The sequence below is a fragment of the Kwoniella dejecticola genome, chromosome 2 (assembly GCF_000512565.2).
Source record: "Kwoniella dejecticola CBS 10117 chromosome 2, complete sequence".
NCBI classification, from domain to species: domain Eukaryota; kingdom Fungi; phylum Basidiomycota; class Tremellomycetes; order Tremellales; family Cryptococcaceae; genus Kwoniella; species Kwoniella dejecticola.
In genome coordinates this window covers 2,047,506-2,074,102 of record NC_089302.1, presented here as the reverse complement: position 1 = coordinate 2,074,102, position 26,597 = coordinate 2,047,506, and the positions used below count along the sequence as shown (strand labels likewise).

At 48.0% G+C, this 26,597-nt stretch overlaps 12 protein-coding genes across 12 annotated transcripts; 3 read left to right on the top strand and 9 right to left on the bottom strand.

Moving 5' to 3' along the window:
* Positions 1 to 55: 55 nt before the first annotated feature.
* On the bottom strand, positions 56 to 1,123 carry I303_102206 (uncharacterized protein; the record flags this gene model as incomplete). Its single annotated transcript, XM_018405009.1, has 4 exons — positions 56 to 369; positions 491 to 553; positions 648 to 977; positions 1,039 to 1,123. The coding sequence occupies 4 exons, from the start codon at positions 1,121 to 1,123 to the stop codon at positions 56 to 58; spliced, it is 792 nt and encodes a 263-aa protein (XP_018265290.1).
* Positions 1,124 to 1,483: 360 nt separating this feature from the next.
* Positions 1,484 to 2,394, bottom strand: I303_102205 (uncharacterized protein; the record flags this gene model as incomplete). The annotated part of the gene is made up of 5 exons (XM_018405010.1): positions 1,484 to 1,606; positions 1,664 to 1,855; positions 1,907 to 1,982; positions 2,125 to 2,248; positions 2,349 to 2,394. The coding sequence occupies 5 exons, from the start codon at positions 2,392 to 2,394 to the stop codon at positions 1,484 to 1,486; spliced, it is 561 nt and encodes a 186-aa protein (XP_018265291.1).
* A 776-nt stretch (positions 2,395 to 3,170) lies between these two features.
* On the bottom strand, positions 3,171 to 4,383 carry I303_102204 (uncharacterized protein; the record flags this gene model as incomplete). Its single annotated transcript, XM_018405011.1, has 6 exons — positions 3,171 to 3,308; positions 3,417 to 3,617; positions 3,708 to 3,780; positions 3,873 to 4,083; positions 4,151 to 4,201; positions 4,302 to 4,383. 6 exons carry the CDS (start codon positions 4,381 to 4,383, stop codon positions 3,171 to 3,173), a joined length of 756 nt encoding a protein of 251 aa, XP_018265292.1.
* Positions 4,384 to 5,033: 650 nt separating this feature from the next.
* Positions 5,034 to 6,322, bottom strand: I303_102203 (uncharacterized protein; the record flags this gene model as incomplete). Its single annotated transcript, XM_018405012.1, has 6 exons — positions 5,034 to 5,216; positions 5,290 to 5,490; positions 5,662 to 5,680; positions 5,732 to 5,930; positions 6,053 to 6,103; positions 6,211 to 6,322. The coding sequence occupies 6 exons, from the start codon at positions 6,320 to 6,322 to the stop codon at positions 5,034 to 5,036; spliced, it is 765 nt and encodes a 254-aa protein (XP_018265293.1).
* Positions 6,323 to 8,516: 2,194 nt separating this feature from the next.
* I303_102202 (uncharacterized protein) lies at positions 8,517 to 9,446 on the top strand (the record flags this gene model as incomplete). Its single annotated transcript, XM_018405013.1, has 5 exons — positions 8,517 to 8,684; positions 8,791 to 8,899; positions 8,999 to 9,088; positions 9,189 to 9,275; positions 9,349 to 9,446. 5 exons carry the CDS (start codon positions 8,517 to 8,519, stop codon positions 9,444 to 9,446), a joined length of 552 nt encoding a protein of 183 aa, XP_018265294.1.
* A 631-nt stretch (positions 9,447 to 10,077) lies between these two features.
* Positions 10,078 to 10,666, bottom strand: I303_102201 (uncharacterized protein; the record flags this gene model as incomplete). Its single annotated transcript, XM_018405014.1, has 3 exons — positions 10,078 to 10,253; positions 10,374 to 10,479; positions 10,589 to 10,666. 3 exons carry the CDS (start codon positions 10,664 to 10,666, stop codon positions 10,078 to 10,080), a joined length of 360 nt encoding a protein of 119 aa, XP_018265295.1.
* A 392-nt stretch (positions 10,667 to 11,058) lies between these two features.
* Positions 11,059 to 12,667, top strand: I303_102200 (uncharacterized protein; the record flags this gene model as incomplete). Its single annotated transcript, XM_018405015.1, has 3 exons — positions 11,059 to 11,209; positions 11,328 to 11,473; positions 11,594 to 12,667. 3 exons carry the CDS (start codon positions 11,059 to 11,061, stop codon positions 12,665 to 12,667), a joined length of 1,371 nt encoding a protein of 456 aa, XP_018265296.1.
* A 340-nt stretch (positions 12,668 to 13,007) lies between these two features.
* I303_102199 (uncharacterized protein) lies at positions 13,008 to 16,468 on the bottom strand (the record flags this gene model as incomplete). The annotated part of the gene is made up of 16 exons (XM_018405016.2): positions 13,008 to 13,050; positions 13,172 to 13,278; positions 13,418 to 13,556; positions 13,661 to 13,759; positions 13,855 to 14,084; positions 14,180 to 14,502; positions 14,573 to 14,689; positions 14,769 to 15,108; positions 15,202 to 15,294; positions 15,360 to 15,504; positions 15,611 to 15,760; positions 15,866 to 15,909; positions 15,987 to 16,007; positions 16,099 to 16,123; positions 16,259 to 16,298; positions 16,366 to 16,468. The coding sequence occupies 16 exons, from the start codon at positions 16,466 to 16,468 to the stop codon at positions 13,008 to 13,010; spliced, it is 2,019 nt and encodes a 672-aa protein (XP_018265297.2).
* Positions 16,469 to 16,881: 413 nt separating this feature from the next.
* Positions 16,882 to 18,509, bottom strand: I303_102198 (deoxyhypusine synthase; the record flags this gene model as incomplete). Its single annotated transcript, XM_018405017.1, has 7 exons — positions 16,882 to 16,986; positions 17,060 to 17,140; positions 17,244 to 17,288; positions 17,378 to 17,593; positions 17,699 to 17,891; positions 18,021 to 18,247; positions 18,327 to 18,509. 7 exons carry the CDS (start codon positions 18,507 to 18,509, stop codon positions 16,882 to 16,884), a joined length of 1,050 nt encoding a protein of 349 aa, XP_018265298.1.
* A 320-nt stretch (positions 18,510 to 18,829) lies between these two features.
* I303_102197 (uncharacterized protein) lies at positions 18,830 to 21,668 on the top strand (the record flags this gene model as incomplete). The annotated part of the gene is made up of 9 exons (XM_018405018.1): positions 18,830 to 18,980; positions 19,099 to 19,316; positions 19,392 to 19,719; positions 19,811 to 19,997; positions 20,058 to 20,373; positions 20,465 to 20,681; positions 20,745 to 21,133; positions 21,202 to 21,495; positions 21,633 to 21,668. 9 exons carry the CDS (start codon positions 18,830 to 18,832, stop codon positions 21,666 to 21,668), a joined length of 2,136 nt encoding a protein of 711 aa, XP_018265299.1.
* Positions 21,669 to 21,883: 215 nt separating this feature from the next.
* Positions 21,884 to 23,210, bottom strand: I303_102196 (peptidyl-prolyl cis-trans isomerase H; the record flags this gene model as incomplete). The annotated part of the gene is made up of 8 exons (XM_018405019.1): positions 21,884 to 21,926; positions 22,029 to 22,150; positions 22,234 to 22,266; positions 22,403 to 22,535; positions 22,781 to 22,825; positions 22,902 to 22,943; positions 23,023 to 23,047; positions 23,114 to 23,210. The coding sequence occupies 8 exons, from the start codon at positions 23,208 to 23,210 to the stop codon at positions 21,884 to 21,886; spliced, it is 540 nt and encodes a 179-aa protein (XP_018265300.1).
* A 1,091-nt stretch (positions 23,211 to 24,301) lies between these two features.
* On the bottom strand, positions 24,302 to 26,122 carry I303_102195 (uncharacterized protein; the record flags this gene model as incomplete). Its single annotated transcript, XM_018405021.1, has 4 exons — positions 24,302 to 24,448; positions 24,579 to 24,662; positions 24,825 to 25,509; positions 25,689 to 26,122. The coding sequence occupies 4 exons, from the start codon at positions 26,120 to 26,122 to the stop codon at positions 24,302 to 24,304; spliced, it is 1,350 nt and encodes a 449-aa protein (XP_018265302.1).
* Between the last annotated feature and the right edge of the window lie 475 nt (positions 26,123 to 26,597).

The window sequence follows — 26,597 nt, the reverse complement described above, 5'->3', positions numbered from 1 at the left end:
ACAGAGGGCGTTGCAATGCATGTATAATTGAGAATTATGGAGGTCTTCAACGTCTTTAAGACACCTGTATCTTCTGAGCTGCATCAGCCCATACTCCGCCTGCGCTCTTCAATTGTTCCCTAGCTTCCTGCGCCCAAGCTTCAACGGCTTTCGTGGGTCTCCACTGTCGTCCCTTCGGCGACGAAGCGAGCGTAGATGTGATCCCTTCCGGTGTGAGACCTTCAGTCTGCGAGGCAAGTCTGAGACGAAGCAGGGCGAGGGTCGGAGAAATCGGCTGTGAAGAGGCGAGCGTGGGAGGGGGAAGTGAGGACGAGACGAGGGATTGATGCAATTTAAGCAATGTCGGTTGATCGAGGTCAGGCAGTCCATCTGCGAGAAAGCTCAGGTCAGCATGAAGCTCTGGAAGGGAGGTTTCAGCAGAGCATGGTGTTGTTACACGCTAGAATACAGCCGATTTCAGTAAAGGCCGGGCGATGTCCACCCCACTTACAGTGAGAGTTATTGGAAATCAGTTCAGAAGCTATTTCTGGTTTCCCGATATTACACAACCGACCTGTTGTGATCATCCAATTCAGCTATGTTTACAGTCAGGAGGAGAGAGTCTCCGTACTCGGAAGTTTTGGAATCTACGGTATCGTTTAACTCACCGACAATTTCCCTCGCAGTCGCTTTGCTGACTTTGAGACCACCGACTTTCCATGCTCGAACCACCTTCTTTAATTGCTCAGCCTCTTCAGCTTCGCTACAAGCCACAACCTGTCTCAGAGACTGTATAGAGACTTTGTCCTTTTTCTTCTCTTTAGGCGACAATTTGGCGTGTTTGAGGATAGTCGCTACGTTTGCTTGTCTGATCGCGGCTTTGTCGAGCATGTACTTCGATGAGCTAGAGGGAGTCGACGAGAAGAGATCCTCGACCTCATCCTCGACTTCATCCAGAGCCTCTTCGGTGGGCTGTGAGGCCTGAGCCTTGCGCAAGGCTGGAAGGATCTGGTCAGCCGTGTCTCGTGGTTGATGCGCGAAACACGAGATAAAGCTTACCGACAGACGAGGTTTGCAGACCCCTTGAGCACGATGGAGCAAGGCTGCGCGATGCTCGCAGATGGGAGGTGAAAATATGAGACATCACTGCAATTGGTATACGGAGCTTATGCGTAAGGATCAGGTCTAGGCCGACAAGGTATATATGTCTGCACTTTGATTTCATGATTGAAGCGTTCAGTTTCAACTTTTCCGGAGGATTACAAGCAGGCACGTGGTCACACCCTGAATCAGAGAAGTGATGGTGGCAATCTTACAAAGGATCGCTTCGTTGCAGCAAGAGCAGAGCGTGAGCGCAGCCTGCGACAGAATGTGCATTGGCCTAATGATGACATAGCAAACGACAAAGATGACCCAGTGATTTGTGACTGGCCATGAGCTTTGATCAGGTCCCTGGAACGACGTCATAGTACGAGTGATTTCGTTCGCGCTACCCGAGACTATCTTAGGTCTGAGCAGAGCTCTCCATGCTCCGACGACACAAAGCCTGAAATAATTTGGTCTCTTCACCTACTTGGATATTCTCGCTGTGGTACTCATGGAAGCCGTTTTTCTGGTATAATTTAGACTGAAATTGAACATTCACAATTAGCATTCATTCATTCGCGATGACCAGATAACTCACTGCCACCTCGTGATCGCAAATGACGGCGATTGATTGACTATCCTGGTCGGCCCGCTCTTCCAAGCATCTCAAGAGAGCCGAGCCATATCCTCTTCCTTGAGCAGCTCTATCGGTGGCCAAAAGCTCTAATCTGATCTTAGATGAAGGGTCCAAAGGATACTTTTCAAAATAATCGTTCGCAAACGAGCCGAACTGCCCCAATGCTCATTAGAGCCATTTTTGGGGGAAAGGATCGAGACTTACAGCTGACTCTTGCCAAGCAAGTCTATCCGGCGATACATACCGGCTCTTCTCCAGACTGTATTCAAAAGTGGAGTCGCTAAGGGGTAATATTCATTGAGGTCAGCAAACGCTTTGACGACATGAGTCGGCTTTGAGCCACTCGCAGATAGCCTGAGATGTCTCCAGGTTTCAAGAAGGTCATGAAGCTCTTCACTGTATCCTCTGAGATCGCTGCCCACACTCCCAGAGAGCTTGGTACATCTTCGTCTAGCACATTCACGTCAAACGCCGAGCCGAGCTCGCTGAGAGCGTACAGCTTGTAAGCTTCCGGTTGGTCCCCTAAAACATATCTGGAAGTGGAGCCTGAGATATCGCATGTTTAGCAATCATTATAACGGAGGTGGTGTCGATGACGGACTAATACTTGTGCATGACTCGAAAAGGTTGAGAAGCACAAACTTACTTTCTCTGGCAGCACTTTCCAATAAGGAGCAGATCTGAGTCTTCATGTTGCCTGCCGAATAGAGATATTGGCACTAGCTGTGAGTATAGCGCCCGGTGTCCACTGGCAGAGGGCTAACAGGGGAGAAGGGCACGTGAGAGGTGGGGAGGAGAGGGGAAGGCGTGTCTCGAGACACCAGGGTGTGGCGTGACAGTCTGTAGTCAGTCACCCTGTTGCAACTCACCCCTCGGCCTGTTGACGGAAACAATGTCGAACGACTGTCCACTCTTGTTGAAAGCTTGTCTGAGCAGAGTACAACCTACTTCCTCGTAGTTTACAACTGACGATCCCGACATTACAGAATATTGAAGCTATGAGGTAAGGGTTTTTCCAACGCTGGGAGATACTGCAGATAATATCGCAATGGTAAGCGCACACCGATACCTGCCACTGCCTTCGAGCACAAGTGTCAATATATGCCTCTCGTCAAATTTGCTCGCCTGGTCCAGGTATCGAATCATGTTAAGAGCAGAAGCCTGATTTGCTTCATCCTTTCTGCAAGTCTCAAAGGAGCCCTAACTTCCGCCTGGACGTCACTTGACGACATCTCAGGGTACACTCTCACGCAAGCTCAGACTCGAGCATCCCCCTAAGTCTCGATAAAAAGAGGCAACATGACATGCTTTCTGCTTCGAAAGATTAGGGTGTATATGTGTACCTGCTGTTAATCCTTTGATGCAGCAGTTGTGCATCAAGACTCGACGGTATACTGTATAAGCATACTTCATCAGGGCCGGAAGTTGGCTGCTATCAGCTATACGAGGTTTCGCTGCAATCCAGGGTTTAGTGGGCGCTCGGTGTGTCTTTTTGCGAGACACGGGCTGGATCGTAGCATATTGCTCTGATCGTCGGGCTTCCCTCCTCGTCCTCAAACGTTTTCTCCAGGAACGTCTCAAAGCCCATTCTCCGGTACAACCGATGCTATTGTACAATCACAATCACAATTTCTGTGTCAGCCGTTCGTCCTCAATTATTCCATCTGTCGGTTGCGCTGTAGCTCCCCAACGTCCTCGACATTTTATGACTCACCCCTGCTTCGGTATCGCTGAAAACGAAGATCGAGTTGCCGGACTCGTGAGAACGACTGATGACGTCTGAAACCAAAGAATGAGCCATTCCGTGTTTACAAAATTCTGGCTGCGTCCACAGCAGTTTCATATTGATACACTGGGAGAAATCACCACCATTACCTGGATACTTTTCCCTGTATTCCTTGACGAATGGTGTGATCTGCTAGACCGTCATAGTCAGCGCTGAGCCTTTAGTTTTGGTAGATAATTGGTTCATCATGCTCATCCACCAACTGAGGAAGAACCTGACCTCTGATTCCAACCAGTCAATAATGTGCTCGTGACCGTGTAAAGATTGGTCATCATACTTTGTCAACTGGGCTCTACGAAATCCGTTCGATCATTCATCAACATCAACGGCCGTTGATCTTAGTCCTATACCTGGAAGTCTGAAATAATCGAAATGGAGACGCACCGAGTTTCTGACGCCATGTCGGGAAGATGGGACACCAGTCCGCTCGGCACCCTTGATCCGTCGTCTGACAGAATGTAAGTGATTCGAATGCCTTGCGGCATATTTGCAGGACGATCGCTTCTTCCCTTGTCGAAAGTGCTCCCCATCTCGCAGCAATTATACATTCTGATCGCCTCTGGATCGTCCTGGTACATCTTCTTAGTGATCCAAACTATTCAAGATGTTTCATTAGTCCATCGATGTGGCAGGGAAGAATGCTGTACAAACTCAGCACGCACAGCCTCTCACTTGGGTAGTGAACATGTCCATCAATTGTGCTCCCCGTTCAGCTATCAAAGTCAACAATGGTGTCAGCCTCTGTTGTTTAAGATACTCGCTGGCGTCTTCCACATCACGGTGCAGGTTCATCGCAAGGAGTCTATGGCTCACTAGAAGGGCTCGAGTCTCGGTGAATGATGTGATTGGAAGAACCACTTGACATAGTGTGGGAGTCATTGACTGGGTCTGACATGGTGGTATCGGGGCGCAGATCAGATAGATTACGACACAAATCAGTTATGCGCAGGGTGGCTTTCTCATGTAATGAGATCAATTATTTGAAGCTGACCATTCATCGACATTCTTATACAGTGCCCGAGTCAAAGATGAACAGGCAGACGTTGCACGTCTGTCTCTTACGGGTTCTGTAGACTTCGCCGACGACAGCGGGAAGGTCAGGGGAAAACGAGTGATAAAGGATGGAAGATGTAGATGAGGCGGGGGTTTGAGAGCAGCAGAAACAGATTGATGTTTCTCTGGTGTCATCTCGCGAGGAGCACCGAAGCACGGGCGCCGTGGCTGTCGGGACCCGGCCGATACTAACGCTTTGCCATTCAAAGCACAAGGAGCGAGTGAGAAAGGAGGACAGATGCAAGTCGAAGCGATGCAACAAGAACTGAAAGATCTATAAATCTCGGCTCCCTCAGGCATCAGAGCTGCGAAACGAAGACAGCATCATCAAGATTGTATCTCATGGGGTCCAGTCACGGAACTGGCTGGGCAGTGCACCTGAGAGGCATGAGAAGAATATCGTACGGCACACAACGCAAAGCAGATTGGGTCAAAGTCAGACGATGCATACGCCACTGGCTCTGCTTCGGAATCGCCCGATCGCTCATTCGCTCATCCAAATGGCCAACATAGACGACGTGCGGTTCCACCGATGGAGTTACCAAATCCCTCGAGGGCTGACTGGAAATAACTCTGGGGATTGTAAAGCATAGCGGCGTAATGAGTTGTTCCTCCGCCAAACTCGACGTCTCTCCTCAAAATTACTTCGAAACCTTGACTTGCGTAGAGCTCCTCCTAGATGCCCCCAGCCTAACGTTCAGATCCCGTATGGAACTGCGCGGTGTTATAGTAAGTTGAGCGGACTTACCTTCTCTGCGGTATTAGCCAGAGCAATTACTCGATTACCAGTATTCTGGGCCCGCGTGGTAAGGCCAGAGACCAGCACTCGCTCGTAGCCTTGCCGGTGATCCGTGTTCGTTGCGGTTGAATGTAGAGCTTCTAGTCGGGTGACATTATCTAAATTGCCTCCGAGGGATACCCACAGGTCAGACGACAGTCCCTGGTCAAACTGCAGTACGATGAAAAGCGTCAGCTAATCTACCACAACTTCGTCCAGTGTTGAGATCTTCAGGAAGAGAGGCATCGTGCTGAAAGGCGATGGAGACTTTAGACTCGCCGTTTGCTTTCTCCAATCGATCGTGTCCTGAGACAGACCGGCAATTCTCTCCGCATCGCCCACATAATACTCAGCCACTTCTCTAGTTGTCCAAGGTCAGCGTGAGCACAATACATGATATGATCAGACATACTCATGAGTTGGATTGATATTTGGTTCAAGGAACACCATGACACTCTGGACCGCACCTCTCGACACCGCCGCCCAGACGCTCAATCCAGCAGACAGGCCAATCGGTTCTGCGTCTAATCTAAAAGCAGATCCCAGCTCGCTCAAGACTTCACACTCGATACTGGTCTCATTCCCCCCGTACAGATATCGGCACAGCGGACCTATCATCGAAAGAATCAGAATAGCAGCGACGACAATACATGCGGACGGAATCACAGAGCAGGGATAGGCAGCTTGTGTCCGCTGACCCGGCCCAGTGGGTAACACGGACCGCAAAACTCACTTGTTCTGACTCCATCAGTCATGATGGACCTGATCTGATTCTTGACGTTGTCTAACCAGAACAACATCAGTAATTGACTTTCGTTGCGCTCAGCAAGAATGTACAGTACTTGACGAGCGGACGAGCGCTCAGAGGCGAGTGAGAAGAGGTCGACGCACCGTCAGTCCAATACACCGAAACGATGTCGACCAAAGTATGGCTGTCCAGCCAGTCGCTGTGCAGATGAGTGCACCCGTAAGGGATCCGAGTATCTTGTGATACCTGGGCCATGTCGTGCGGGGATATTGACTGGTATTGATAATCGCGCCAAGTACAGCGACTCTACTTCACTATAGACCCTTGGGCTTGCCTTTCAGACGTGGTGCAGACCGCTTGTAAGGTCATCCCCTCAGTGCGCTTTATATTCGCATTATGTCGAATGGCCTTCCAAAGCCCCGCTCCACTATATGCCGTTGGGAAGGCAAACATTGGGGCGATTTGTGTGAGTACGATAGTAAGTGTCAACACTTTTAGGCGAATAATGTGTGGAGTACAGAAAGGAGGCTCTTCCAGGCAGGAACGGCTCTAGGTTGTATGTCCCGAGTGAACACTTCGGACCATAAGCCCACCTGTTTCGTTCAAAGAATGAGGAGAAGGCCTAAATTGCGATCCTTTTTGTCTCGCTCCACCCCCAGCGCCAGATATATCAATTCTCGGAAGGCGAATATTGGAAGAATGGATAGGGTCACAATGGAGAATGACACCAGACTTTCTGGATGGTATAGCAGAGTCGACAAAAGAAGGAAGACCAGGCAGAGGCGGCTCTATTTTGCATGATTCTGAACAAGTGTCCGGAACATCAGTCTGTCAGAGCTAAACCTCCCTGAAGGGTACTGCCAGAATTGCTCATTGTCCATTGTTTTCGTCATCAGTCTTCGAGCTCCGAATTCCTTGTTTGGCATGGCAGCAGGAAGGGTGACGAACATCAAAGCGAATAGTCTGCTTCCTGCAGCATTGGGTCTGGCATGTAAGTCCTGATTAGTACAGACTGAGGGTCAAGTAGCCCAGCGGAAGTCAATTCCACAATAACATCTGTCCCAAGTCACATCGGATTAGTCCGAAGATCTGGGTTCTTAACGGCGGATATCGATCTCAAAAGCCGGGGCCGCGTCGGTCGTCGATTAAGTCATTTTTAGTCTATAAAAGCAGTCTAATTCATGCTCGGCTTGGTGCAATGGCAGACCCCGGTGGGTTCCGAGAAGTCAGAAGAGCATCTGCAGGTCCTGCACAAGTGCAATTGTAAATGAAACCCACGAAGCGAGTATGGACTTTTCGTAGTTTCTCGGTCCGTTGATGCGTATAAACAACAACGGAGATATCGCAACAATCGCTCGGCTCATTGGAAAAATAGGTAATATATTTACCCGTATTTGGTAGTCGTACGTCGTCACGCTATATGCTGTGTATTTGCGAAGAGGAAGATCATCTGCTTTTACTGTACGAGATGTGATAAATGCGCAGTCGCATACCCAGACAAGCCAACCAGCAAGCGTATCCAGTACAGTAGGAAAGCTCCATGATAAGTGATAGTTCAATATTGACAGCTTGGCATGATACTTGAATACTTGGCATTCAGAGCAGAATTCGGGGCCTCTACGTTTGTCATCCCTTATGACGGTACGGTGTGATTTTACCCTGGAATAACCTGACTTAACTTACCTGAACTTTTCGGTGCCCGCTTGAACCGTTCCGAACGACGTCCGTTGATGTCGATGGCTTTTCATCTTATACTTCAGTCCTTCTTTTACTCATACATGCATACATCCTCAAGTCATATAGTCATCTCTCAAGGCGATCATTGATGAAACAAGGGGTTGAGACAAGGTCAAGGTCAACTCAACGTCAAGATCAACGTCATCTCAAACATCGACTCGAGACAACAGTTCAAATCCCGCTTAATCCTTCAAAGCGAAAAAGAGTGTCTCAGATCTCGAATCGTCCGGGTGTTCCACTTCCCACTCTCGCATCGACGCATTCCCTCCTCTCAACAATCTCTGTTCTCGACATTGAAGAATCCATCGGTGACCTGTATCGAGCACCATCAGAGCGACGCAGCTTGGCAAGATATAATACGATAGTACAGCAAATTGAACCGTGAAAAGGGGGTTTGGTCATTCATGAGAATAGAAGAAGTTTGTGTATAAATAAACTATTTATTCATCGATCGTCATATGCCGAATTAAGAAATTGACGGCACAGTAACAGGAGTAACTTGCATCACACAAAAACACATGTCAGTATCACTGCTTTCGCTTTTCGCTTTTCACTCCGATCAGATAATCTACCTATACTGCGCGGTGTCCATGTGTCCTAAATCGACTCCGAGACATATTATACAAGCTGACAAACGGACCACACGCTCAGTTCCATAAATTCCTCTTTCAGTCCTCCGTTCCCCGACCTCTGTACTGTCATCTCACCCACTATGTCAACAACACTAGCTGCTCCGATAGAGGATATACATCCGACTCCGACGCCCGTCGAACCCTCTCATCCTCTCGATCCAGCTGTTCAACACCCGCCAATCCAATCCCAACCAACTGAAGCGGCCGAGAGCATAAATAGTAATCCTAGTATACCGCCTACTCCCAAAGTGAGTCATTGTCCACACGTCTCATCAATCTAAGCTACCGGTCTTACCTGCCATCCACGTATTGCGGAAAAAAGATTTTGATGCTAATCAGTCCCCGGTTTCGCAGGTCCATGTGAAAGTACTCATCATCTCTGGTCAGACAAAGGTGTTATCGTTCGAGCCTGAGATGACAGTCGGAAGGATGAAGGAGTTGATCTGGAGTTCTTGGCCATCGGGTAAGACATCTTCCCCCGTAGCATCACTCTGACATTCTGTTGGGCACGATCCTTGCGTGACACGTTCCCGCTGACACCCGCGTATTTGTTGGTCTCTAGACTGGACTGATCCTGCCCAACCACCTTCACCGAGTTATCTGAGAATATTACATGCCGGTAGGATACTACAGGACGACTCGACCCTATCTTGTGAGTTCGTCACATTCTTCTCACCGATTATGCAGTCGTATTACCCAAATATTCTGATCATCCTGAGTTCCTTACTAACCATGTCCGATTCGATGTCTAGCGAACAATCTACCTATATCAGATACACCTTCATCACTCACAGTTGTCCATATCTCAGTCAGATCGTTCTCCATCCGAGCAGAAGATGGTGAGCTGCAATCCCCTATATTCTTATCGATATACAATGCGAATGCTAACTCATCGTGCCGCTGTCTCTGTAGACCCGAAAAAACCTCATGGACTGGGAAGAACGACTAGTGTATCGAGGTCGCATCGCGGTGAAGATGATGTCGGGGGATGTAAATGCGTGATCATGTGATTGACCTCCGAATACTACTCATGCGATCCACCTCCCCCTACGGCTAATCACGTTCCGACCTCTGTCCGGTCTCAAATATTCTGCAGTCTCCCAAACACGCCGACACCAATGATCCTGCTTTTTCCTTGCTTTCAGAGCGATTTCCATATCTTACAGATTCCTCGGTTTCAATTTACTTTCGGGACGATTACGATCACACAGTCATCTCCTCGCTTCTTCCCGCGACGGATCCCTTCCTATCGTATTCCTACGATCTCACCAAGTGTAACCTTGTTTGATGTATGTATTTTAACGATGTGATCGTACCCTCCGACTACATGGCTTTTTGCTTTCTATTTTGCTCCTTTTCATTTGGTACCAGAGTCCGTCATCGGTTGGGAATATTCAAAGATTCAAGTCGCTCCCCGGGATTAACGTTTCAATACAACAATCGATGGCATCGCATCATTCTGCTCCCGAAATAGCAGTATGTAGTTCTATACTTTTTATATGTTTATTTGTATGTATGTATGTATACAATGGGAATGAACGGATGATGGTATACGATCTTATCTGATCTCGCCCAACCTGAGCTGAGCTGAGCAGATCAATCATGACATTGACATGGACATCACCTGCTATTCGGTACTCTTTATCGCATCTCACCACCACCTTCTTTTTCCCATTCTTCAGGCGTCTTCAAGCGTAAGCTCAAAGCGTGTAATCCGTGATTATCGAATTCGTCCTTGAGCAGCGCATTTACCATCCGATGCCGGGCTATCGAGGTTTTGCCTTTGAATGTGGGCGATACTAGGTGGATTGCGAAGTCTGTTGTTGTCGGATCGAGTCATATTTTGAGGTGCGGTCATCGTTCGTCAGCATCAGCACACGAAGTTGGAAGATCCAGTTTCGCCCATTTGTCATTGAGACTCAGTGAGAGTCACTTACGAGTCTCGCCGTTTCCTCCGCCAGAAGCTCGCATAGCCGCGTGATGGGCATGCTTGGAGGAATCGTTATATACCCTCAACAAAACGGGCTCGAAAGCTTCGATTATCTGTGGAGGACTAACTGTATAAGCAACGGCCAACCCTACCAAGCACCATGAGAGAGACTGGGCTGGGCATAGGTGGAGACATGGAGTAGAGAGAGTGGACTGATCCCACCTTCTGTTGAATGGAAGTTTCGACTGGACCAGGTATACGGGTTGCCTGTCTTGAGGATGACGAAGAAGGAGAAGACATGTTTCGAAATTGCAGAGGGACTATTGGTGTCCGTGACGGTTGGAATTGGAATTGGGAACGTGTTGCGCTCAATGAAGAAGCGAGAATGGATCTCATCTGGCCCCAGCTTGAAGTGAAAACGTACTCCGTCGATGTTGGATGAGTATTGCTTTAGACAAACGTCTCAAATATGTTGATGTTGAATACATCGAATGGTGATCTGGTCCTCACTGACTTTTCTGAGGCTGAGGGGAAGCTTGTTACGTAATTAATAGAATTGAGTGGCAAACCACTGTCGCGGGCATTTCAGATACAGAACAACATTGCTTGAATCTACACCAGTAGTATTGAACCTTCAACAACAACACCATCAAAAGTAAAAGTTCCATTCCACTTGGGTCACTGGCGGCAATATGGCGCCTATACTGAGCGAGGAAGAATCAGCCTTGGACCCATATACGATCCTCGAGGTCCCCCGCGAAGCAAGCGAGAAAGACATTCAACGGTCGTACAGGAAGAAATCGTTGAAATGTCATCCGGATCGTAATCCATCGCCTGAAGCAGGTAAGTCAAGTCTAGTCTACGCATTCCCATACATTTGATCCTTACTCTTCTCACTCAAAGACATAATATCTATCCATATGGGTTGATCAAATGCTAATATGCTTCTTCGTGCGATTAGCCATACAATTCCGACAAATCTCATTATCCCTCGAAATCTTGCTGGACGTCGCGAAGCGTAATTATATAGATAACAAGCAAGATGCGGACCGGGCGAAGAGGGACAGGTACGCTGGTATGGAGAAGAAACGGAAAGATATGGTTGATGTGAGTTTGAGTTTGAGTTACAGTTCGAGTTTGGTCGCTTCTGAAACTCAAGTTGCATTTGCAGTAGAAGCTGAGACTGAGACTGAAGCTGAAGCTGACATCCGAATGCTTGTCATGCAGGCCCTCGTAGCGAGAGAAGAAGAAGCGAAGAGAGCGAAAGTGGAATTACAAGAACGACGTAAAGCGGCGGCGGAGGAAGAAGCTATCAAAGATGCCGGAAAGAGGATGTTGGAAGAAGCCCAACGGAGAGCTATGGCTGCGGCGTCGGCGTCGGCATCCTCGTCTGCTCCAGCATTTGCTTTTGCGTCCCGACGACAACAAGGAGAATCATCAACCAATCCCTCGAACGGGCATGGAAATGGTTCGTCAAGTTCGACTTCGCGTCCACATGGGGACGGGCATTCGAGCCACGGGAATGAGCATGGTGATTCACAACCTGAGATTACACCCACAGACCTAACTCTAATCCTTTCTTTCCCTTCAACTTCAAATTCGATTTCATCAGCGTCATCGTCGTCGATATCAAATCAGTCAGCCGAGGAGATACAATCGAAACTAGAAAGTAGATACGGGCCGATAGAACATCTGATCGTGACGGAGCCACCACCGCAAAATACAGATACGAATGGAGATAAGGCTGGGAAGAAGAAGAAGAGTAAAAGCAAGGGCAAAAAGGCAGTAGTGGAGTTTAAAAAGTGGAATTGGGGTGGTTGTTGGGCATGCTGGAAAGATCACTCTCATTCAGAGTTGGCGCCAAACACCCAGTCCAGGGCGATAGAAGAGGGGGTGAAGGTGAAATTTGTTAGCGGGGAGATACCAAATTGGATAACTTGGGCAGAACGGAAAAAACAGAGTCAAAGTCAAAATGGGCATGCCAATGCGAATGGGACAGAGGCCGCAAATGGAGGAAGCAAAACCGGTATATCATCACCACTACCAACATCAGCCTCTACATCAACGCCAACATCAAACCCTGCACCGTCGTTTGACTCTGCACCGGATTTCGGATCCGCCGCCAATGGAGGAGGTCTCACGATGGCTGATTTGTTAGCTACCCATCAAAAGAACAAAGATACGATACTGGACAATAAGCGTGAAAATGATGAGTTTGAGAGTATGACTCTGTTAAGGATGAGGCAGTTGGAAAGGGAGAGGTTGGAAGCTCAGATAAGGGCTGAAGAGGGGGATGATTAAGTGACTAGTTGGTCCATTGATTGACGGTCAGAAATTTGTGGGCCTGGAGTAAGAAAAGCAAAACTGAGATCTAGACACCATCTTCAGATATGAAGAGCAGATAAACCCGTTGTACAAGCACAAGTAAATAGTCATAGCAACCTCATTAGCATGTCGTGAAATGGAATGAGATGACGCAAATTGTCACAGGAAAACATTTTCATTTGTTTTTGCATGGCATTTTACGTTTTATAAGACGTCTCCTTGCACCAAGATACCGCCAGCTCACCAGCCCATCAGAGCACTTTGGCGTCACCGTGCACCTGTTGATGAATGTACCGCCACCATCCAGGACTCCTACTTACCGATGCACTCTATGGGGATTCCCCGCATTCTTCAGCTCGCTAATTAGGCGAATTGTTGCCGTCAGCTCTCTTCGCCGTGCTTTTTGCGGATCATCAGGTAGAAGGGGACCTGATTCCAGGAGAAACAGAACATGGAATGAACACCGAAAAATCCACTCACTTGAAGGCAGCTTCGATGCAATGTTTGATTTCGCGATAAGTAACCACGAGACAACTCTGATCGTCTCGGCTGACAAGCATGATGCGTTCATCTAATCCTGCGTCGAGCTACGGCGTGAAAAGTGGTAACACACAATCAGCGATTTTTGCCCTGCAGGATGCTTTAACCGACACGATTTTGGTATGGAACGGAGAGATACGAGGAGCGGCGGCAAATGCAGGTGAAGATGAAGATGCAGATACGTACCTTGTTCAGACAAGTCAGAACATGCGAAAGATCCAAGATCGGTTTCCCATCCACGCCGACACTGTGGAACACGTAATCCCTGAACAGTTTCAGGATATATCTGTCGCCCGTATCTGCCCATCTTGGATCCAGCTCGAATCTGTCATTCGGCAGTAGAATAGATCAGTACAACATACTGATCGATGAGACCGAATACATCCTGAGATTGTTGAGCGGATATTGGGTGAACGAGGTTCAACTTACTCTGCTCGTTCATTGATGAATCCCAACTTCGTCAATAATCGTATAATCCGACCATTCTCCATCTGAGCCCCCAAGTCAGATTCAAGAGTGTCCGCATAGCTGTACGAGAATGATCCGTAAGCTACTTCCATCTCGTCCCATGCCAACAACACGCGAATCTGATCTGAGAAGGAGACGAAGACCCCCTCACTCACTTCTGCATAGCATCCAATTCATTCAATATCCTCGGCCCCATGATCTTGATAGCCTCATCTACACTCTTCATAGGCGAAGGTTTGGAGATCAAGAACATCACTAGCGTCTTCACGTCCGGCGAATAGTTCCTCTGGATATGGTCGAGGGGTAAGGCGGGGTGTTGGCCCGGTTGGAAGAAATCGCAGCATAGCGATATGATCAATTTACCAAACGAGACCAGGTCTTCTTGCTACGATACATGAGATCATCATGATTTATCTCTTCATCAGCGTCAAGCCCTGAAAAATACCGGACGAGCGAGAAAGAGAGGAAAGGGTGACTGACCTGATAATGGCCCACATGGGTTGATGGATCATAAGCCAACACATCCCAAACACCACATCCATTCAACCTTATCCGATTTTTGCCCGTCACCAAGATCTTACTGGGATCCAGATTCCTAGCTGCGAGTCCGGAAGAATGTATAGCTTTCAACGCATTGGCAATTTGAGTGATATACGACCATAAGACCCTTTCTTGGATTGGTAGCCCTGTCCTTCCTCTTCCGGACGGGACATTGCTGTTCTGCGCAACGGAGGGATTTGGGATCAAGTGTTCGTCCCATATCGTTGTTGATAGTGGATGATAGTCATATACCAGTATCAAAGCTGTTCATGCGTCGTTCAGCAAGAGTCCAGGATTGCAATCAAGTTGGGAGAAGTGAGAACTTTCACTCACAATTGTCATTGAATGCTTTGGTGGTAAACGCTTCCCTCAATCCAACGATATTAGGATGCCTCATCCTCCTCCAAGTATCGATCGCTCCAAATGCACTCTCATTTACCAGCTTGTATCCTGGATCAACCGTCAGCCTCTTTCTGTTTGCTGGATTGCATCTGGGTGGATGAGAGTTTTGAGCCGATCATTTGCTCACCTTCGATCCGCCTAAGACAGTACACATTCCCATCAACACTGCTCACAGCCTTGTACACCGGCGCAGGGTGCACGTAGACCTTACTAGGCGCATTCTGGGTCGACGGGTTCTGCGGTGGAGGCTGATTCGGTGAACGGATGATCTTCAACGAATGATATATACCAAGTTCGGCCGGCAGACCAGCTGAAGAACCCGATTGAGTGCCCTGGTACACCGCCTCGTTCCGGGCTTGTAGCATCCGACGAAGGTCGTCGGGGATGAAGAATGAGTGTAGCGGGTGGTGATTTGATGGTGGGTTGGATAGATGGGGTAAAGGAGAGACGTAGAGGTGTTGGTCGAGCTGAAATATCACGATGGATTGGCAATTGGGATTGATGTCAGCTTGGACTGAGAAATCGGTGCTTGGGGGATGGATGAGGTGGCCTCTGCTCACAGGTTGCCGTATAGCTTGATGCATGTACATACTGCCGTCCATGGCGCTGGACTGGGAGGGGTCCATCGAAAGCAAAGACTCATCGAACGACAACTGGCGCAGGTAGACTTTAGCTTTCTGAAAGAGCGTGTCGTGACAGACCAAAACAGCAACCTCACTGAATTGTCCTGCCTTGGCATTATCCCTCCCTGATTGCTCAAAGCAGGCCAGCTCGGCGTCATACCCGCTGTGGATGGAGCAGTAGCTGTTGTAGGCAAGGGGGAATGAGTGATATTCGACGGTGCTAGAGATGGCGTCGCAGCTCTGTCAAGTGGAGTCCCCAAAGTATACGCATCAGCAATTCCGCCTCGCAACAGAGTTGCATTGGACTTCCATTTCGAATCAGGCGGTGGAGCATGGAGGTACTCACCGGGGCGAAGAGTTTTCTCCCATAGGTGTCTTGGGTACAAACACAGGTGCAGAGAGATGTTCGGCACCCAGTCCGAACGAAGGCTTCGTAGCTGTTGCCGTAGTCGTAGTCAGATCCTTGGCAAGAGGGACAGAGGTGGTCATGGCCGGACTGTGAGGACGAAGATGAAGTCTTACATCAGCATGGTTGTCGGTGTTATACGATATTTACTGGTATTCGGAACGCGGATTGCGCAGGATGATGGTCTGGACTCACCAGCCTGTTAATGGAGTCCCAGGTGCATTGAGATCCGCTCCGGGCTGTGACGATCGATGAGACTGATCAGCCCTCAGACACACACATACTCAGGTCATCGACATCATCGAGATTGACTTACGGGCGGATGGGCATATACACACTAGGTCAGAAGTCAGCGACCCTCTCATCTAGCTATATCAAGGCTCTCCGGTTCAAGTAGTGCTAGTATGTGGTATGTTGGAATAGCTTACGCCTGCATCTTGGAACTTGCAATACCTGATATACCGTCATCATCGTCGCCGTCAGCCTTTGTAACGCACATTCGGCCGACATGACCGGAACGTATGGGTTAAGATGGGAGTAACGCAGATGAAGGGGGAGGGATGGTAAATGATCATTGATCTGACTAACCCATAAATCATCACATTCCTACATATCCTCTGAGGAGTCTCTACGCCAGATACACCTGCTCAGCATGCGCGATGTCTATGTATGAATTGGTAGACTGGTAAACGCACCCCGCTTCTTTTCAGCTGATACCGGACTATCTGTCCCTTGATTATCGTTCGTCGGCGCACGTATTTGGATCGCAGCCGATTTCACACCTTGACTGCCTACCATCGTGACTCCGTGACTCCGTGTCTCGGTGTCTCCGGCTCTGTTTCTCAATCGTACACCTGTACACTAGTACAACACAGCTTGAGCAACAGCGGGGGTATATATATGACAAAGGGTTGTCGGGTAAAGTCAATACATAAAACGCCCGTGCTCAAAGGTGAATCGGAGGTGGATGTCACCGTCATCCTGCATCAAACGCGTCGGAAATACATAAATCATCCCATAGACAGTCAATCCAAGCAAGCTTCATTGGTAATATCACATCACACCTTCATCAGGCAGGATGTTGAGCAGATGCATACGAAGATAAGGTATACGAGTACAATGCAAGGTATAGTACTATACGAAAATCATAAATCATAGACCACGGTCGGTCGCCTCAAATCCATATCGCTGTCTTGTAGCGCTTCTCAAGATTAAGCTGGAGCACCATTCGCCTTGTGCGCCTCGGCTTCCCAATGCGCTTTACCGAAAGTAGCTGCTACAACCAAGGGGAATACCAACGTAGCATCCGCATACACCTAAAAATTGTCGAATCCATCAGCCGACAAATTGCCACTGCCCCTCGCCATGAGAAGTGGGATCATTCCTCACCTTGACGCTTTCAGCACCAGCTCTGATCTTACCCCAGGACACAGCTTCGTCGGGTCTTGCTCCGGAGTCAGAACCGTCGTACTGGTTCAACCATCTGATCAGCTCGTCCGCCCTTTCCTGAATTAAGATCCGATTTTTGGGGCAAAGGACCGGTGCTGACTAGAAGGACGAAGGGGAGACTTACCTCTTGTCCAGTATTTATGTAAACTGCAAAATCCGCTCCGTTTCTCTACGTAACCCCCAAAATGCACCCATCAGCCCTTAGTTGAATGTTTGTCGCCGCGGCTGTGAAGAGGCAGCGAGAATCGGATGACTTACAAATAACATGGCATTTGCGATCTGATGCTTGCACACCCCACCACCTAAGATGATCATGCCTGCTTTCTTCGACTTTACGCTCATATCGTTCAAGCGCCGTATATCAGCCACGATATCGATGTTGAGTTGTAAAGGCGATGATTTGTAAGTGTGGAAATATATCATGTCGCCCAGAGAACCGTCTGTCAGAGCGGGACAAAATACCGGTATGTCGTTCTACGTTGAAAATTGAATATCGGGGTATACATCAGTATGCGAACCATATGCTTTGAGCCAGAGAGACCCAAAAGCCAGACCTAGGATTTAGGAGAGAAGACATACCTTGTAACACCAGTAATATACGCTCTCCTCGTTATCGATCTCCTTTCCCAGTCTCCTTATGACGCTACTCGGACTCCATTTCGTGCCCTCCTCTTCCTGTTCTTTCACCAGCGTGTCTAGGATAGGTACTACCCAATCTTCGAATGCGCAGTAGTTCGAATTGGGCACTAATAAGTTTCCTATTCGATTGAGACTATGGTATGTCCGTACGTCAGCTGTTAAACACGAATTCTTGTGAGTCAAGAATGTGCATGGTCTTTTCAGCCAGAATGAGGGCATACTTGAAGCTCAAAGAAGCAGCGCAAGAGGTGGATGCACATACCCCTTCTTCCTCAACCCCGCTCCATCAAGATGAAAATCACCTAAAACAGTCGATCCTAAACACTTGATAAAATCCTCCTCGACTCCTCCAGCAGTAGTCACCAAGCAATCTATCAATTTGTGTTGAGCAAGGAACCTCAGGATCTCTCGTAGGCCTGACGAAATTAGATTGGAAGTATATCCCAAGAATAATGTCAATGGTTCATCGGGATTCGAGCGTTGTTTTCGCTACACCCAAAAACCAGGACAAGCACATGAGCTTAAGATTACCCGACTGCAGAAAGTCTTGCAGAGTAGAGAAGCTCACCATCTCCTCGACCACTTGTATAGCTCTCGATAAACCCGTAGCCTGGAATCCGATGGTCTCGTAACTCCTCAACAAATCCTGCAGGTCTATCGGTTTACTCAGATCCGGACCTTGGACGTGGACTGCATTTTCGGGTAATGCCTCGGAAGGCATCAATACACTTGAGTGAGCTTCTGTTGACATCTTGACCGTGCGTTCGCTGTCTACAGTCTATAATCTATGTCTGAACTTGTTGAGTCTCTACAAGTGTCGTAGATAGGTTGTTTTGGTGGTCATAAAATGTCATGAACCAGAAATCTTCGACCTCCCCTCCACTTGAAAACAACGTCCAGGATGAACAATACGTAACGCCAGAAATGGGAGGATCGCGTCAAGCAAGATAACAAGGCTACAGTGAGTGAGTGAGTAAGAGATAACTTTACCTTGATATAGGCTTAACTTTTTCTCATTTGTAACCAAATATTTTCCCACACTCCATACAGTACGAGCAGAGTCAAGGCAAGATGAGTGCAGGTAATGGTCCCGGTGGTAGTAGATTACCAGTCTCGTCTCGCTCAAATCTATTCTCATCGGGGTTGTCTTCTTCAACTTCGTCATTGAGGGCTAGTACCAACTCGTTAGGGAAACGAGGGGCTGCAGAAGCTGGATTTGAAGGTATGTCTCCATCACCAGCATACCCGCAACCAGGCTCGTACCAATACTGGCGCAATGGATTCATGATCCGAACACTCATACACGGTAACTGCAGTGCTGATGGGTGATCAATATCTAGACCACTACAAACAGATGTCTTCGTATAAAGCCAGAATCTCGACTCTGGAACATACCAACCATACTCTCCAAGTGAAAGAACGATCTTCCGCCTCCAGGATAGAGGAACAGCGAGTCGAAATCGAACGTCTCAAAGCCGAACGTCGCGCCCTTTTCGATGGCGAGAAGAAAGAGAGGGACGTGGGGCAAGAGCGGGAAAAGGATTTTTACGAGGATCGTGTTCGTTGACCCAATCCCACTTATATGCTCATAGAAAGAAAGCGCAATAGTAACTGATGCGAGTGTTGGAGATAGCAACGATACTCAAACGAGATTTCGCAATTGAAGCACTCGAACGATGAGTTGCTGGACGAGCTGGAAACGCTCCGATCCGAGCATAACATACTCCTAGGCAAACACTCTTCGTTCACGCAGAATGCCAATAATGAAATGCACCTTCTCAATTCTCGAATATCCGAATTGGACCATCAAGTGACAGATCTCAAGAGCTGGGAACGCAGGGCAAGAGGTCTGAGTATTGAGCTGGAAGAGGAACGAAGGCGGAATGAGGAGAGGAGGGAGAAAGGTGAATTGGAAAAAGAGAATAGGAGGGTGGATGAGACGTTGCAAAAAGAAGTCAAGCGTGAGTCAATACCCTAACTAGCTAAATAACAATTCTGTTGTAACAAACGGAAGAAGGATGTGACCGCCATGCTGATGGACAGAACTCTTAGGCCAATCACTCAGTCTAGCTACGATATATAGGGAGAATGAATCGCTCAAATCGGAAGTCATAGAGCTGCGTCAGAGGAAGAAAGAGTCGGATGCCAACGAAAGAGCTTCCAAAGATGTCGAGAGGTCTCTCAAGGATGAGATACGTACTCTGCAGGAACAGCTGGAAAGGGCAAGGAGGGATATGGAGTGAGTCTGGACGTACCTGAACATCAATTTCGTGCAAGCTGATGTATGCCTTCGGTCCAGCTCATTGACCCAGACTTTTCCTTCGAACTCGTCATCGTCACCGGACACTTCTGATACAACATTGCGAGCACGCCTATCGTCACTTTCGAACCTCCATAATCAAGCTACCGCAGACTTGGCTCAAAAGGATTCACAGATACGAGAACTGCACGACCGTCTGACCAATCTTGCTCAGAGCTCGCAAAGCAGCATAGCAGAGCTGACGAGGCGCTTCGAGGAGGCTGAGAGGGAGGCGAGGTGGGCCAAACAAGGTCGAGTGACTGCGGAGAGGCTGGAAGCGGTGGCGAAGAAGGAAGCGGAAAGCGCGCGATACTCGGTGGGTCGACGCGTACTTGGTGTTGCGCCACCCATCCACGTAGCTGCAGAGTGTTTGAGCTGACGTAAAGAGCTGGACTCGAATCAAATAGATGTCTACCTCATCGACATCAATGAGCGGGAGTGGCGTGCAGGACCAGTCTGCTAAAGTGACTGAACTGGAACGGTTGGTAGAAATGTATAAATCCGAGTTGGACGGTATGTCGAGGGACTCGAGAGAGACCGAACAGAGGATAGCAAAGGGTATGGGGCTGGTCAAATCGTCAGATCTGCAAGAAGCGAAAGAGAAGATAGAACAATTAGAGCAGGGTCAGTGATTTGCAATAACGTTTTGGTTGCAGGATATGCTGATTGACATGAGGGGTTGATTAGATATCCAATCGCTTGAATCGACTATCGCTGAATTGACATCTGCGAATACCCGCTTAGACGGCGAAGTGAACGATTTGATGCGAAGGGTGGCGTCAGGAGAGTACAATCCGCAAGTTGAACGAGTATTGGAATTGAAAAACAGCCCGGCGAATCGAATTATGGCGGTACGCAATCAAACTTTGATCGACCTGAAGAACGAGAATGATGAACTGTTGGAAAAGATGAGAGAATTGGACGAGATTATTGCTGCGTCGAGTGGAGGCAGTGGAGAAAATCAGACGAATACGGATGCGAGTGCGAGTGTACCGCGAAGTAGCTTTGATAGGCTTAAGAAGGAGAAAGAGGATTTGGAAAGAAGTCACGAGAAGAGGCTAATGAGGTTGAAAGAGGTGAGCTCATGAGATATGAGAAACCAATGAAGTGGGATATGCGGGCTGATCTGACCGTGTAATACTAGATATTCACTTCGAAATCGAAAGAATTCCTCGAAGCAGTCTATTCTTTACTAGGCTGGCGAATCAAATTCGATGAATCCGGCTCGGATATCCGTCTGACTTCGATGTACGCGCCGAAAGGCAAATCAGGCCTGACCCTCAAATTCGCCTCGCAGGAAGGACATTTCGGGACGATGCAAATGAGCGGTATGATGGCGCGTGGCCTCGAAGAATCGCGGCATTTCTGGATTGTGGAAAGACAGTCTGTCCCTGGGTTCTTGGCGCAGGTAACTACTGAGATGTTTGAGAAGACTACTGTGAGTTTCCCCTTTCTCATCTTCAGTCTGAACCATCACATCTGTTTGGGTTCAACATGTATTTCGTCCTTGTCCTTGTGAAGAAGAAGGAGTGTAGGAGATTGCTCCTTGCTGATTACTCTTAATGCGCTTTGCAGATTGGACGAGCAGCTGGATATGTTGGATTGGAATGAGGATGAGGCGAATAGTCAGATGCGTTCACATCGGTTTTCTCGTGAATCTCTCTTTGGGGATACATGTGTATATATCCAAGATAGTCACAGAGATCGAAGACTTAGATTAGTGCGACTTCTCATTCCGGGTTTGATGATTTATATTGATGTGACGATGCATGATGAGCTATCGATGTGATCCCCTTTTCACAATTCATATTCTGTAATTTGGGTTGTTACATCTCTCCACATTCCGTTATTCGCACAACCAATTTCGGTCTGCACAGCACACCAAGCGTAGAGTTAGCCTCCCATTCTTCAGTGAGCAAATCAGGATGGTAGGGAGTTTAGGGAGTATTGGTCTCTGGAATTTATACTCACCGGTTATTGGCTCCAGTAGGAACATTCTCGATCTTCCTGACGGTCAATAACCCATCTACGACTCTTCCGAAGACACAGTGTTTACCATCTAAGAATTCGGCCGGCGCACAAGTGATGAAGAACTAGTAGCAGCGCAAACAATTAGCATGTCCTGCGGTTGTAGCAATAGCTGCGACCAAGTGGACAGGTCGTAGCTGATACTCACTTGACATCCATTCGTACCCGGACCCGAGTTTGCCTATCATTGTCCACAGCCACATGGCATGAATTAGCCTTCGTACAGAACAGCAGAGTCTCTCTGCTATGATTGATTGACTTGACTTGGTTTGAAATGATTTGATGGGTTGGCTTGGCTTGAGTTCGCTGCGACTCACCATACTGAGTAAACCTGGTCCAGTATGTTTAACCTTGAAGTTCTCATCTTCGAATTGCGCGCCGTATATCGAGAAAGATCCTGTACCGTCATTACGTATGAAATCGCCTCCTTGGATCATGAACGATGGTATGCTGCGTATTTCACAAAGCGCGACAGGGTTCCAATCAGCTCGATAAGAAGATACTTTTGCCGGAATTTACAGAGTAGCCAAAGGTTGGCAGGGTAGACTTACACTCTGATATGATAACAAACAGAATTGGAGGGCGAAAATAAGTTCAGCTATCTATACAACAATATCGCATCACAAGCCTCGATGATAACGACGATCAAGGCTGGTGAGGCTTTGCCTAACAAAGTCAATGTTTATCAGACATACCGGTGGAATGTCGCTTTCTTGTAACCCTGCGGTATCGAGTTGACCCTAAAACCACTTAGATCAGCTCCAACACTTGATGCGACACAATCGCAGCGAGTGTCAAAGCAAATGACGGACGTACCTGTGTTCACCCGTACATAGTTGCCTGAAGTTCTCCGCCGTCCTGCGGTATATACCCATCATGATGAGCTATTTCAGACCCCTCGTTGCACTTTCCGGACAGTCAGAAACTAAGGGCTCACTTTGGCGTTATATCGCTAAACAATTCTACGTAGGTGAACAATATCAGTCAGATAGCCCATTTTGAGTGAAAGAGTCGCGAGACAGACATACCTATCTTTATCCTTCCCGCGGGGGTATCACCTATACTAACGTCGAAGAAAACTACCGGACGGACTACACCAGCAGGAGCATCGAGAGAGGTAGCCATCGTATCTTGCGTTGTTTTGCGATTTGGATCTATTGGATATCAGGCGGACAGTGGGATCTGACTCTTGGTATAAGCTTAAGTGTAGGCCAATGATAGAGACTGGCGAGGAAGTGAGATGTACTTGTATGCTTCTCGAATGTGTCGTTGAACAGGAACAGAAGAAAGGCTCGAAGCCAAACATGGCCGCTCAGTGAGGTCGCGGTGATCGCCGCTGCTAGTTGGAGGAAACGGGATCAAATGGTTTTGCTCTCAAGATGTTTCCGTTCTCTGTTCTCTGTCTTTGACGATAAGTTGCTCCACGGATCAGGTCATTTGACATTTGGTGACCGACATAGAGGAACTTCTTCGAAGCAAGGAAAGACAAGATGGCTCCGAAAGCTAAACAAAGGTGAGTGAGCAGTCCGCCTCGTTCTGTCCTGTCTCAGTGACTTGCGAACCCGTTTTTGCGATGAGATCAGAAAGGACCGGTTGCTAACGCTCATCCTTTTCTTCCCGGCACCGACGCAACAGACGAATCTTGGTCAAATTGGTATCTACCGCCCTCACGGGGTACTTCTACACGACATCGAGGATTAGGGTATCTGATAAATTGGCGAAGATCAAATATGATCCGATCGGTGAGTCATTAGTCCTGATTGTCGTTGTGCTCGTGACTGTGCGGGTATCATCCATGAAGGGGTACCAACGTGGGGATATGAAAGGACATACAGACACCAATCACATGATGGTCTTCGTCACGTTGATGTGTATGGCTGGAAAAATCCGCTCTGATGCCGTTCGGCCGGGAGGATGAGGAAACAGACCTGAAACGAAGCTGACGATACCGGGGTATTGGATACAGTGAAACGTCATGTCCTTTTCACCGAGACCAAGATCAAATAATCCCTTTCGCCTGAACTCTCGCTATCAATGGTCGTCTGCGATTATGTCCTATGTACACGGGGTAATACACCGAGGAGAGAACAAGATAGACGAAAGCGGATCAATAGTCAAAGGCAACGCAATGTGATTGTGGGATCATCAAAGAAAACAACTCCTCAAGATCAAAACAAACCATACCATACCATGCATCATATACCCATTTCGATCTCTCAGTCCCACTGCCCTCGGACAAGTACCAATAGACTGCCTTCTGGTATTTCATCTTTCGCAGATCGTGACAAGTCGAGGATGGCATGTTCCACCTGCCCGCTCTGATTCGGTGAGAGTGAAGGATGAAGAGCGACCAAGTGGAGTGACTAGTCAGGTATCAGAGATAAAAGGATACATTAGCATCTTCCCTCCAACTACTTCGGTTCTGCACCGCCCGCTGTGTTGGATTGACCATGACCATAACCATGACAACAATGTGCAAAAGCAGTAGCTTACCTGAGTGGGATCATTCATATTTACCGGTCGTTTCACCTTACCTCGTTCAATCAGGATGTCCATGATCTTGCCTACGGGTGTCTCCTATGGTAATACCACCGGATTGAAACATCCGTCAGCTCATGGCAATGACAGTGACAATGACAATGATCAAACGGGCATAATCTATATGCCACCGTATGCCATCGATGTATCTTGACCAGTCTTACAATGAAGTCACGCATACGACAAGCAGACTCAACTCACCTGATCCACCCAACTCCTCTCAAATTTCCCAACCCCCTCTCCCGCCCATTTCCCAATCCTGAACACCCAGGCTTTACAATACCTCATCGAAAGATCGATCGTCCACTCGAAAAAGACTCTTTGTGTGGTACTATCCATTCTGGCGTTTTTGAGCAATGGTTCTGCCGGTATACGTATCTTCTTCAAGTGGATATCCCATAGTCTCTCGTCTTTGCTCTTGATCTTCGGCTTGGTATTGGTATTGGCATTGATATTGGTGCGGAGTGCTGGCTGACTCGGTGTCAGAGTCGGGTCCGATATTGCTGTTGCTGTTATTGCCTGCCCTACCTCCTGAGAAGCTGAGGACCGGACAGAATTCTGTGAAGCTTCGCCATGACCTGAGGCTTCCGCTTGAAGAGAGGAAGAACCGAGTGCGGATGATATGTTCTGCTTTGGTGTTTGCGCTTGCGTTTGGGTTTGGGTTTGGGTTTGCGCTTGCGTTCTTGCTTGCGTCTCTCCTGCCGTTGCCGGATCACGCCTAATCACATCCTTCGCTGGCGGTGGTTTCGCTATAACCCGATCCTTGTACTCTGGGAACTGCCTCGCCACTACTTCTCGAGCCTTCTGACGAGGTTCCAGAAAAGCATCGTGTCGAACATTATGGTCTAATGGTGCTGGGCATTCATGCGTGCTTTGAGATCGGTGTCTATTATTCGTCGCGTAAATGCCATTAGCTTAGCTCAGCTCAGCTTAGCTTAGCTTGGATCACATCGTATGTCATGCTTTGATACGACTACGAGACTGTGATTTCATCCTCATCTGATCTGTCGATGCAGACCAATAGATTGAAGTCATATTGTATGAGTATGAAATGATCGGACTCACTCAACGCAGAAAGATACGCCGCATCCCGCACATCTAACTTGCTTGGCAATGGCTAGTATATCTTCATTCTCTCCTTTCCCTCCTCCTTTGCCTTTACTTTTACCTACTCCTGCAGCCGAACCTTCGTTCCCTCCCTCAGTCACAGCTCCAGTCCCAGTCCCAGAGCTGGGATCATCGGCAACATACCCCGCTATACTCTCTATACTTTCCCTCTGACACCCCTTAAACCCACACAGTCTCTTGCCTCTATCCAATTTCCCAGGTCTACCATTTGACGTCGAAGTTGAAGCTTGCAAAGAAGCCTCAATACACTGGTGTAAAGGAGACTGGATGTGTTTCCTGCAATATACAAGGTTACAAGAGGGGCAGGTATAGGGTAAGAAGTCGACTAACGGACAAAGTGTGCATCGTGAGCCTGGAGTCAGGATGGACATTATTCGGTAATCGCCAGGCAGTCGACCAGGACCTCAGGACCTCGGGGTGATGGATTGATGGATTGATGGATTGATGAATTAAGAAGGGGACTCTGATCACTCCTTTGCTGTTCGTGATTAAAGAACGACTGCGAACATTTATAGATGGTCTTGATCTCTGATTCAGCTGATTTTGGTACTGATTCAGCTGAGTAGGATGAAAGAATGTAGATTTGACCCAAGAGAAAACGAGTGGACATCTGATGTGGAGGGATCATCGTGCTGTTATAGGATATATAGGATAGGCATAACTAGTCATTCTTGGTGAGTACTGTATATAGCTCAATCAACGTTCACACCGTCCTCTATAGCATGCTACACAGCCCATCGCACATGCATGGCCGATTCCAATCCTAAATTTCCCAGTGATTCGTTCGCATATGCATGTCTATAAACATGTGTTTTATCTTCGGCTGAATTGTGATTGATTACTATA